The sequence below is a fragment of the Lissotriton helveticus genome, chromosome 12 (assembly GCF_964261635.1).
Source record: "Lissotriton helveticus chromosome 12, aLisHel1.1, whole genome shotgun sequence".
Lineage (NCBI taxonomy): Eukaryota > Metazoa > Chordata > Amphibia > Caudata > Salamandridae > Lissotriton > Lissotriton helveticus.
Genome location: NC_136073.1, coordinates 255,225,462 through 255,238,134, shown reverse-complemented (window position 1 = coordinate 255,238,134; position 12,673 = coordinate 255,225,462). Strand labels below are relative to the sequence as shown.

The window sequence follows — 12,673 nt, the reverse complement described above, 5'->3', positions numbered from 1 at the left end:
TTAGAAATTAGATTTAATTTACATATCAATACATGGCTTTGTGGGTGAATTGAGTCAAACGGGATCCACGAAGATGTACAAGGAATATGGTTGCCACCTAGTGAGTATTTAATTTGCCTGACTGTTGTTTTGTATGTGAAAGCCAAAGAAACAAACTAGATAATCTTCAAAGGTCAGCATTTTCCCCCTTCTGATTTAAAAACAACAAATGCAATAAAAAATCGCTTCAATCATTTTGTAGAGGGTCATAAAGTAATCGTAAATGTTTATTAAAGAAAACACAAGCACAATTACCAGTTAATAAATATTATACAGGTTTTTACACGAAATTGTATTCAAGTAATACCTTCATGTCTTAGCAGAAGAATTTCAAACATGGACAAACGGCCTCTATTTTTGTCTGTAAAAGAAAGCGATCCTAAAAAAGTAGTGTTGGCAATTATTTAAGTGCCTGCAGAGTGTACCACACAAGTTGTGCTAAGATGCTGCTGGGGTACTGCAAGACCAGGACCATGTTTTAAGCGATGAGGAGAAGCACAGGCAGAGTGTTTGAGTTTGAACTTACTCTGAAGGGTGCTGGTGGTATTGTATTTTGGTTTGTCCAGGAGTTTGTTGCATTTTATCGCTCCGAGTAATGGAATATTCTAATGTATTGACAGGTTCAGTGGTCATCTGGAATCATGCGTGACAAGCACATCACCGCCACAGCACACGACCCGCAGGGCTTCCTCATCGACACTTCCAAGGAAATCCGAGGGCAGATCAACTTCAAAACCAAGGAAACAGGTTAGTTCTGGTCCTCTCCTCGGGTGTGGTGTGGTATGGGTAGCTGGGCTTGTGAGTGGGGTTGTCGGTCTGCCAGATGGCAGTGACGTCACTGAGGAAGACCCTTATCTCCCTAACCATTTATGGATGGAAGCCAACTCAAGCACCGAGCTTTGCATCTCTGACAAGACTTAACCTTGACCATAGATGTTGTTTGGAAGCAAGCCATTGAGTGCAGGTGTCTAGAAATGCTGGTCTGTTCAAAAGGCAGTTATGGTCATGTTTAAGTCATTAGTGGGTGCCAGCCAGCTTGGAGAACACAGATGTCTGTAAGCTTCCAGACCCCAGGAAGGAGATATACTTTGAACCTACATCTCTGACTGTGATGTGATCGCATGTAGAACAACACTTGGTAAATGTGGGAAGGTTGCCTCACACAGATACCAGCCAGGCTCATCCATCCGCCTTTGGGTGTTTTGCAAACCTTGATTGAGAGGGTAGCATAAGAGTGAGCCCTGATCGGGCACTGTGAGACACATCACAGCAAGACAACACTCTTCCTCCAGTGTCAGCTTCAGAGGAGGCAATTGAGAAAGACCAGAGCTACAGGTTGCTATATTTAAAGGATAACATTAAGGCAGCAAACTAGGACAAACATGGCCTTTCCTGCAGAAGAGCTAGAGATGTGGGATAAAATGAGCCATTCAACAAATTTGACAGCTCTTCAACTTTCAACGTCAGTGCATAAATCATTTTAGGCTATAAACCTGCGTGTGACTTGGAAACAGTAGAATCCATGCGGTGGTTGGATCTGGCCGCTTATTCCATTACCAGGGATTATGCACTAGCAGAGGTCGAGCTGCCTTTAACAGAGCTGTGTCATAGGTAGCTGCAGGAGGTATGCGAATCCTGTACATGTGCAGGCTTTAGACTTGGGCTTCCCAATCTACTTTCACAAAACATTGTGGGCTCCCGGTGGGAGAACCAATGGCTGTACATATTGGGTTTCTTTTCTCAAGCCGATGTTACAGTGGAGTGTTTTTCAGTTTGATGGCGATTTGAAATAAGAAAATAGGATGCACATTAGATTATGTTAGTGGTGTCGATCACTTTGGGCCTACCTATGTTTTAACCTTTAGTCTAATCAGCTCTGGTATTCCCTGTGTTTGGATGGAACGGTCACCTGCATGACTTAGAGGGCAAGCGCCCCACCAAAAGTTCACCTTATCAATTTTTGTAGTGTGAGTGCTAAAGGGATGCTTTTGGTGCTCAGTGCAGGCTCAGTAGTAAGGTTTAGCCCCAAGACACCAGTGGTAAAAGACTATCTGAGTCCAGTACCCACTGCCTGTACTGGACTCCACAAAAAGTCACCACATCCTCACTGATTAACCTATGGTAAGAGGAAGAGTGGCAGTATCCAATGTCTACACTACTCACGGGTGATCTTTAGGCGCCTGTAGCGAGGTGGGGAGGGAGCCGACCCCTGATGACTGGTGGGTCGCTGACGCTGAATCCCCTCCTTCCCTCCAGAGAGACTGGGAGCCCTGGCAGAGCGACACCGACGCCGAAAAGGAGGAAGGAGCCTTTAATTGGGCGTTCACCAACGATGACGAGACCACGCCCCCTGATGACGTCCCGGAGTCCGAAATGGACAAGAGCCAGGAAGTCCTCTACACGTCGTGCAACGTCACCCCGGAGGAAGAAGGCGGTCGGAGTCAGGAGAGAAGAGTTCGGAATCCGGAAAGCGTGTGGAGAGGCAAGGAATCCCGTGAGTGGGGAGGCGAGGAGTCCCGTGAGCGGAGGAGAGAAGGTGAAGACAGCGAGAGACAGCCAGGAGGCCAACGACCCCACAAATCGCCGTGCCACACTCCCGAGGGAGGAGTGTGGCTTCAGCAGGTACGGCAGCGTTTGTCGGCCTGAGTGGGGAGGAGAGGTGGCCCTCCTGTGTAAATTGTGTAGTCACTGTATATAGTCTTCCCAGTACCCGCGTTCCATTCCTGTGTCCCTACCTCCCCGCGTACCTACCCTCCCTTACCTGCCTGCCCTTCCCTTATCTTACCCTTCACTCTTCCCTCACGCTGCCCCATCACTGTAGATAGCCTGTAAAGCACATACCAGCGGTGTCCCCAGAACTCCGGTCTTCCCCAAAGGGCTATCAGAGTTAAATACTTGAACTAACGGCAGTCCCTCTTGTTGGTTCTCTTTTGGCTGGACGACGAGGGGCGGTGAGGAGAAGAGTCCTGAAGACCGCTGACGGCCAGAAGGGGTACCCCGCGCCAGAACAAGCTTAATCCACCGCAACCACGGACCAATCCGGATTCGCCCAGGAAAGACTGACCTCACGCAGCAGAAGAGCATTGTTAAAAATAAAACCCAGTTTACCCAAGAAAAGTCTCCGGTCTGTTCCTGACCACCAACCCACGCTACAGCGCCTAATTTTCACTTCCTTGTCACACCCGTCCACAGTGCTGGTGAAAGGGAATGAACATTACACAAACCTACTTTATGAGAGAAACGGACTTTCTATCTTGGATAACGTAGACATACCTCGCAGAGTAAGCAAAACGATTAGGAAGCCCCATTTAGTGATGGGTGGTACTGGGCCATACCTCGGTTTCCCCTCATCATTTAGATATGACAGAACATCTGTACTTCCCACAGCAGAGATTCAAGCTGCCTCTACCACCATACACCCGTTCACTCTCTCTAGTCCGCTGTCCATCAAGCAAGAATAATTCCAGCCTCTAGCCTCTCTCCTGTCATGTTTTTTATGCCAAGGACCGCCTTGCACAAAATGGCAGTGCCCTAACAAGAAAAATGCTCAAGTGTCCCATCGCGCCCTAATAGAAAACTCTCAGCACATAACAGACATAGTTTTTTTTTCTTTTCGAAGAAAAATGTCTTCTCTGAGGGGTTATCTTCACGGTAATCAATAACACATACTAGGAAAGATTCTATATGTGCGTAGGTGAATGACCCCATTTTTCTGTCCATGCAGGTTTCTACCAGCTCTGCTTGAATAACTGGCAGAATTCCTTCGGCTCTGTGCAGGTCTATCTTAACTTTGGTGTCTTCTATGATGGATTTGGGAAGGAACATGAACAAAAGACCGAAAGGCAGCAGCTGAATGACACCCTTGCAACCATTGAGGTAATAACTGCAGCATTAATTCGCCATTTCTTTTGCTTCCATGTGCTGTGAATGCAGACAGCAAACTGATTTAAACCTTCTGCTCACCAGCGAAGAAGCAAGTGTGCAGAAGGGGGGAAAAGGGCAAGTTTTACCTGAGCTTTGGGCAAATGGGAGATAATGTGTGGTGCAGGCAAACCGTGGAAGTCCAAAGATGGTCCCATCCTTTAACATTAGAATTCACCCTTCAATAGAGATGAAAAAATTGTGCTTTCATCTGGATTGCATGGCCTAAGAGTGAGTATTATATGGACCCCCAATCTAAAGATATTTACATGAATGCCTATTTGCACTGCTCGGTGTATTTCTTAATTAGGCAGCCTCCCCTATACACAGGGAGCATGCAGGGGCCTTGTCTTTAGTTACAAAATAATCTGTTTGTCAACGGATTGGGGTTAGCCTACCTCCGACCTTTCACACTCTTGACTGCCATAGACCTATAAACGTATGGCATGGTCTCTGGACACACCACCAGCCCATGCTGGGCAGCTGAGGCGGTGCCTAGAACTCTCGTGGTGAAACTGGCAATCCCCTCAGCGCTCCCTGAGCCACTTACCTTAATATCCCTAACAACTAGAATGTACTTAAACATTCTCACTTCAAGCAATTCAGACACACTAACTCAGGTGTTCAGTCGAACAGATGTCTCTGCACTGACCCTGCAGAACTTAACTTCCCTCCTTGCACTAAAAGAATGTCTCTTGGAGAAGCACAATGTATCAAGCAGTTAACCTGACTCATTTCCTAACACTCTCAGAGTCCTTACCCCTGCAGGAGGCTAAAGCGCTGCTGCAGAAAGCAACCTGAAGAAAATGGGAGTTAAGGAAGAGTGGAAAATAAAAAAACAGGATTTTCTGGTAGTTGTAACATCTTGGAATAATTGAAAAAAAAACAGTTATAAGGAAGTTGAAATACCACTTTACTGTCTCTGAGCTCAGAGGCTAGCTGACGAACACTGAAAATACCAGAAGCCTTTCCAGCCTGACTTTTTGAGCCCATGGGCAACTGAAGGAGGAAGTGCAAAGAAAAGGAACTAAAACGTCTAGCAACTATAAAAGCGAGAAAGGGGAGTACAAAGGAAGAGAGGAACTAGAGGAACTAACAGGGATAACCAAAATAAAGATACATGGGATAGGAGAAGGTGTGAAGTGTAGCGAGAGCGGAACACAAATGCAACTATGCAACCCGCTGTAAGGCAAGGAACAAACTCATGGTGAGATGACCTTCCAGGCTGCACAGGCCTAAAGTGTTCTGGAAGTGTATTGCTCCACCCAGGGGGGGATTCTCATCATGTTGAGGTTAGTTATCTAATTTCAAAAAAATTATGCTATCTTTCATCTACTTGTTCCCCATTGCTTCCAGTGTATCCCTACTCTACCCTCAAGGGTATGCTGATACCTGTCTAATGCGGTGCAGGAGATGGCCCAATTGTGTGCAGGTTTTGTACCTGGAACTCTGACAGTTCCTCACACAAGAGTCCAGGCACATCCAGAAGTATAAAAGGTGTACACTTTAAGCAGGTTAGAAGGTTGAATTGAAAACCTACCCCACGAACATCAGGTGCAGCACCTCGTCTGCTCAGCCAGCCTCACTCCACTGATTTGTCAAGTAGAGCAATCTGGACATGCAAGTATACATATCATTACACCTTCCTATGTAACAAGCTTTGGAGTACCGCCTGTCCCATACTTAGCAGACTTATGTGATTACATTCTCTAAACCCCTTGCTTGATCTCTGGGCACACTCCCCACCAAAACAAAAAACACATTTAACTTCACCCAGTAAACAAACAAAACATTTTGTTACATACCCCAAAAAAATGAAATAAAGTATTCTTGGGCAAAATCAGCCCTTACATATCAGCCCTTATGTATATCTTTAGATTACCTTCCCTCGCCATTGCCACTCAGCGGGATGAGGACCACAAGAAGGCCATCATAGGTCCCTGTCCTGCACCAAGAGCGGGCTTCGCAAACCTGAGCTGGGGCATGAACAACATGAACAGTCCCAGGTGCTGAGTTCTCCTGATAAACACAATCAAATAGGGCTGGTGTTTTAGCAATCCAGGAACTGCATGCCCTCTCCCAAATGAGCAGCCACCAAATACTCATTTAATGGGGACATAACAACACTGGGTGTAGTTGTACCATTAAAGTGGAAACGTGGGAAATGAGGCCCAGCATGGCCTGAAACCATCCTTATGGGGACACAAATGCAACCCAGCTGTAATGGGTTCTACACATGTATAGGACATTTGATATACAGAGCAGGATGCTACTCAACCTCCTTCCTAGTCCACTTGGCTTCCCTGTGTTATCACAACAGCTTGACCTAGGGGGTCGGACATCCTGATGTGGTGAGAGGTATTTGGGTCTACACCAAGAGAAAACTCTGTCTTGGCCTTTGAAGGAAAATGACTATGTAGACTCCTCGTTCAGGATCATATCTAGACCTCTCCTCAGGCTTCTGCCCCAGAACTGCAGGTCAGCATGCTCAAGACTCAGTATACTGCCAGTTGCCTAGAACATCCCAGAGGATGGGTGCATCCATTGTGGATCCACTACTAGCAGGCCCAAAATTGGCAGAGTGAGTGAATGTAGCCAGTGTGCCCTACTATGGGGCCAAGTTTGCCCCCAGATTTCACTCCCTCTCCTGTATAAAGCCCATGCTGCTGGCAGCATTCCCTATGTGCACACTGCAGTCACTTTGCATGGTTTTTCAGAGCATGAGTGCACGTCTGTCCCTCTATAGTACGACACACTCCTCCCAGCATCTAACCAAGCCAACAGACAGGTTGTCCTGGAAGTCTCTTGCTTCCTACTACCTCCCATTGAGCTGCAGCTCTGTAGCACTAATGGAATCTAAGGCGCTGGGCAACACACCAAAATGAAGGTCGAGAGAGTGGCCGAGCTGAGGCTTGGTAGACTCTGCACAAAGGTCTTATAATCAGCAACAGCCATATCTTCCAAACTAAACACACCTGAACCCATTTGCACGATGCCTTAATCAAGGGTGTAGGGTTGGGCTACAAATGACAAGCTGCACAGAGTTTGGTAGGGAGGGACATTCAAATCTGGCACCATGAGCAGGGATAAAGGATACTGATGACATGAGCCATAAGATCGTTGTGAGCAAGGCAACACCGCGCAGTCACCGATTCTCTCAGTAACCTGAGACCCAGATTTACTAAGAGTTGATGCAGCGCAACGCGGAATGACAACTTGCTGCGCTGTACTCTGTTGGGTCAAATGGAGAGAGCAATAATGCGCCATAATTACTAACATATGGCGCGTTCCTGCGCTCTTTCTCTGCGTTGACACACTTATGGCTGCTAAGGGACACCTTCCTGCACAAAAACAATCCTCACAGACAGTTTCCTCTTTCTATGTTTGCTGCAGAATGCAGCACTCATAAAAAGAGGAAATAATGAGGAAAAATGAATTGATTTCTCCTCGTTATGCCTCACCTGGGAAGGCATAGCATTTTGATGCATTCCCAGGTGTACTAATCTCAGTAAATCTGGGAATGCGCCAAAAACCATGGGTGGATGTGTGGGAACACTCACTCTCCTCCCATGGAACGCCTTCCCAACACAGACTAACACAAGGCAGAGACTTGCATTGCCTTACGTTACTTCAGATTTGCTATGCCTTGCACATCTGTGTGCAGGGCCGGCTTTAGTACTGGTGGTGCCCTGTGCAACAATATTTGTTGGCGCCCCCCATGACCACCTCGCCACGAAATGTTACATAAGACAGAGGCCTGCAAGATGTTGGAGTCCCATGTCATCCACATGTCAATTATACTGGTAGGCAGTATCATTTAAGAGTCTGTGGTCTGGAAAAGCACAAATTCAGAATATAAAATGTAACACCATTGTTTTCTTTAATAATAAGAATTGATTTCTACCCAAAATAACTCTTTTTGCAATATTAAGATCAGAAAAGACTAGCCCAAAAAAATGTAACTGTAATATATTCCTTGCAGTTTGCATGCAGCTCTTTGAGGACAGTTAAGTGCTCACTGCTCTATATTAGAATTTTAACTCTTAAACTGCAAGTAAAAAAATAATTTCTCTGATAAAAGCGATAACTCATTGACCTATTTATAGTGTATGCACTTTGTGATCTGAATGGGACACGTTCTTGCAACAGGCAATTTAACCTTCTGCGCTATTATGAGTCGACAGTTTTGTACTGGTGCTTTTAAAACAATAAACAGGGCGCCCCCACTTGAAGTCAGCGCCTGGTGCGGTGCCACCGATCACACCGCCCTAGAGCCGGCCCGGTCAGGATGGCATAGTAAGTATGACTTAAAGGCTTGCGCCGCCTTGCGTGATACAAGTGTTTTATAAATCTGGACCCTAATATCTGGAACAACACCTTGGTATCCATTAGGTCCACCATAATCCTGCTGTAACTTACAAAAGTCTTAAAGATGCATTCCTTTGAAGAACACTACATTGCAATGCAGTGACATTCCATTTCATCTTCAAGAACTCAGCTACATCTCCAATCACTTGATGACTATATCTTGCATTTGACACTGTATTGTACTCTGCTACCTTCTGGTTAGGTCTGTGCTGTACAAATGCTGTATACATATATAATGCCCTGTCCACACTATTACGTGGGTTCTAGGACCAGTGTACGACCATTAAGAGACCTAGGGGCCAGATGTAGGTAATTTTTATTTACCGACCTCTTAAATACCGAGTCATACCGACTCGGTATTTAAGAGGTCGGAAAATAAAAATACCGAGATGTAGGTAATTGCAGATGTGCAATTACCGAATCGGAAACAGTCGGTAATTTCCGATGTGGTAAATACCGACCAGTTAATGCCCATGCATTCCTATGGGCTTTGAAGCCCATAGGATTGATTGGGCATATACCGGTCGGTATTTACCACATCGGTAAATACCGACTGTCACAAGGGTGCAGGGGGTGTCACTTTGACACCCTCTGGCACCCCCAAAAGAGGCTCGGGTGCCATGTGGCAGGCATACCTGCCCTAAGGGCAGGTCTGCCTGTCATATGGCATAGGTGTGCATGCACACATGTGCATGCACACCAGAAACGGTATTTTACCATCAAGTAGTATTTGATGGTAAAATACCGATGTTGTACTGCTTGTGGGACTCAGAAGAGTCCCACCTACATACCAATTGTCCGGAATCAGTAATGATACCGACTCGGTATTTTACATACTCGGTAAATTTACCTATCGGTAAATTTACCGAGTCTGTAAATTACAGGGACCTACATGTCAAATTGCTTTTACCGGGTGGTAACGGCCGAATTCGGCCGTTACCACCCGGTAAAAGCCTACCTACATCTGGCCCCTAGATGCTACACTGAATTCAGATACTCTGCTTTCTGGACCAGAAAATCTAGGTGACCCTTCATAGCGTGACCTCATTCTAGTTTCAAATACTCAGTAGAGGACTACAACAGACCTTGCAGCCTATAAGAGATCCATCTGTACCTAATTTGAATCAGGCGGCAACCGCTGACATTAGTTAGACTGGGGGCATCAAAACTCAAACACTTCACTGCAGAAGTTCACCAAACACTTCTCATTCCCAACAGCCAGACTAGGAGGATGTGGTCCATCAGCTAGAGTGCCGGAAACCAGGGTCCGAGCCTCGGGGTCGCATCCACATCCTGTGATTCTGGGAAAATCACTTAATCTCCCCATGCCTGAATGTGTAAGTAACCAGTGCTCATCTAAAGCGCTCCAATACCTTCGGGTCGAGTTCGCTCTATATAAAAAAAAAAGTGCAAATACCCCCTCCTTAGGAGTGGATACCTATGAGCCAGACACCAGTCAACATGGTGGGTGGGGCCTGAGCACCTAGTTAAGTGAAACAAAGCAATCCCACCCTTCCTTTCAACATTTCTAGTGCACGCCGTACAACCCGGAGCATACACTTCACCCAAACCACTTTTGATTGTTTCTATGAAGAGCACATAAGAATTCTTCATGTGGTGGCCCTAGTCACAGACCTCATACTCGGAACTCGTACCAAGGCTGTCAATAAATAGTCTCACAGTTCTCTGGCTTTTGAAAAGATATGGAGAATGCCAGAACACCGCTGGAGGAAATCTGGTTTAGAGAAGGATAAAATAATGCATTAAATCCCCTTGAAGACATACCAGAAAGCAGGGATCTGACAAAAGACAAATAGCTCTCCGATGCAAGCAACAGAACTGCAGAATTATTTAGGATATACAAAGAAATTAAAATGCGTGCCGGAGAAGGCTAAAAATTAGGAATTAATCAAGCATAAATTTACCATTGAACTCCAACACACAGTGGGCATAATGAGAGGTGAAACACCAAACGTTTGACTTCTTCTTCTGTATCAGCAGAAGCCATGATTAAAAGGATAAGTAATATCACAACTTCATGAGCTCCCAGGTACCCATTTCCAGCCTTTTACATTAGACAATAAATTACAACACTGGACCAGCTTGTAACAGACACTGTTAAATCATAACTTTATCAATTTGTAGTCCTAAGAAGATGAGGAAGTGCTACCTATCTCTCCTAAAAAGAGATCACTGCAGCCACAAAGACCTGGCCAACTGTTGCCGCATCTCAAATCAAAATTTAGACTAATTAGAGAAACAGATCAACATTTGTTGACATATATGAGGGGATACTGAGAGCCTCTGGTGAGAATCAACCTCCATCCTTAATACTATTAGACCTCTCAGCAGCATTGATCACAACATCCTAGTCCGCCACTTCATGCTGCAGTCTTTGAAGTGTCATTTTCACCCTAATATTATTGGGGTCAAAGCCAGCGGATCCCGCTTGCCACAAAAGTCAATGTACCCTTTTTGAAGAAAAGGAGAAGTGGCAGGTGTCTCTCAGTCCCCTCTAGTGAGGTATGCTGTGTTAGCCTGGGAGTGTTAGAAGTCGACAAACTAGTCAGAGAATCTATCTGCCAGTGGTGCTAAATGGAGACATACCCTTGTACCCCCAAATCAGTACACACTTACACAGTGTTTTGTATTTTATTATTATATGCCTATTAATGTTGTCGTACTTTTCTACAAGTCATGTGTATCAAAATGGTCATATTTATAAACAGCTCAGCAAAATGTATGCAAATCAGGGTAATTTTAGATAGGACCCAATCATGATGGATAGTGCCCAATCATATTTCATCACACATTACTCTATTGCCTACCCAAAGTGTCTAGATATTGTAAGTAGCCATCCAACCTACATGGCTGTATTAGAGGTCAAAGGATAAATTGTGTCGGTCATGTATAATTTCACCATATACCTTATGCTGACATCGGGTGAGCGGATGGAATTCAGGCCTTCGCCATCTCTCCTCAGCAATCGGTCCATGTGTCTAACCCTGGCCCGCGCCTGTACACAGTGATCAGCTCCTTGATTGCTACAGAAAATATGCAAACAGTGCTCTTGTGCAAAAGCATACAGGTTCTACAGAAGCTAATGCTACTTTTTTCTTCTTCCTTCCAAGACAGATATCTCTATTGTAATCTTTCTTTGCAGCTGCAGTTAGAACACGTGCACCACAAAGCTAGAAAGTTGTCCGGTTAGTTTGAACGGTGTCAGAAAACATGGACTTTCTACACTGAAAAAATGGCGGTATAGTACACATTTGTTAGCATTACCATTCAGACAGTCAGCATTTCTAGGCAATATGCCTATTTCACATATTATCCAATGTCAAATGCAGTCAAGTTTACATATATCAGGCAATTTTGCATGCAATATGCCTTATTATTATTATTATTATTATTATTATTATTATTATTATTATTATTATTATTATTATTATTCTTATAGTACAAAATCCCTGCCACACATGACAGAGGCGTAATGTGGAGGTTGTATAGCTTGCCCTAACACGAAGAAAGGACATTCTCAAAATTGTACTAAGTAAGTAATGTTGGGTCAGTTTACTTTGGTAACCCAAGGAATTCCATGTGGGGTTCCCAAAGGATCTTGACTAAGTCCTTGGCTCTTTGATACATCCACCCTTTAGCTAATGTTATCATATTCAAGATGGTATTTCAAACCTATGCCAATGGTACACAGATTATAATCTGCCTAGGTAAAGACAAGAGTAAGAGATCAGATATTTCTTCATGTCTTACATATATACAGGAATGGATGAGAGAAACCAACATCTGCCTCCACTGCTCAAAACTGAAATATTACTCTTTGGTAAACCTAACCCAAGGAAGTTGCCTTTCAAGTGACTTGGCAAACTCCCATGTCAAACGTCAGAATAAGTAGTTAGTCAATTTTTATTGTACAGTTAGTTAAAACCTCAATAATAAAAGTTTGTAAAAAGTTCGTTAGTGTAATATAAGTGACACATTATCATCTTAGCTAAACCATTGTGACTAAATTTAACTAACACAAAAGCAAACGAGGGGAAAGACACATTGGGTTAGTGTACAAAAGTCTGAAAGAAAATGCCTTTTACCAGCTGGCTAAAGGGTGTGTCATCATTTTGCATAGTCCGTATTTTAAAACAGTTGGAATCAACTAAAGTGCATCCAGAAAAGTACATGATGTGCTGTCCTTATATTAAATCAGTTGGCATCGAGCAAAGTGTGATTACAAGAAAGTGCGAATATAATATAGAAAGGAAATGGGACTGTAGTTATCATTGCAAGACATTGGTGTTGTTCATCTTTTTTCTAGCCAGCCTTAGGAATTTTC

The 12,673-nt window shown here is 44.4% G+C and overlaps 1 protein-coding gene across 1 annotated transcript in view; it reads left to right on the top strand.

Annotated features, from left to right (window-relative positions):
- Positions 1-12,673, top strand: part of TMED6 (transmembrane p24 trafficking protein 6) — a 98,235-nt gene that overhangs the window by 18,410 nt on the left and 67,152 nt on the right. The window contains exons 2-3 of the mRNA XM_078669310.1: positions 660-786; positions 3,764-3,915. Coding sequence (XP_078525436.1) covers positions 660-786; positions 3,764-3,915 — 279 coding nt within the window. The remainder of the gene's footprint in view (positions 1-659; positions 787-3,763; positions 3,916-12,673) is intronic.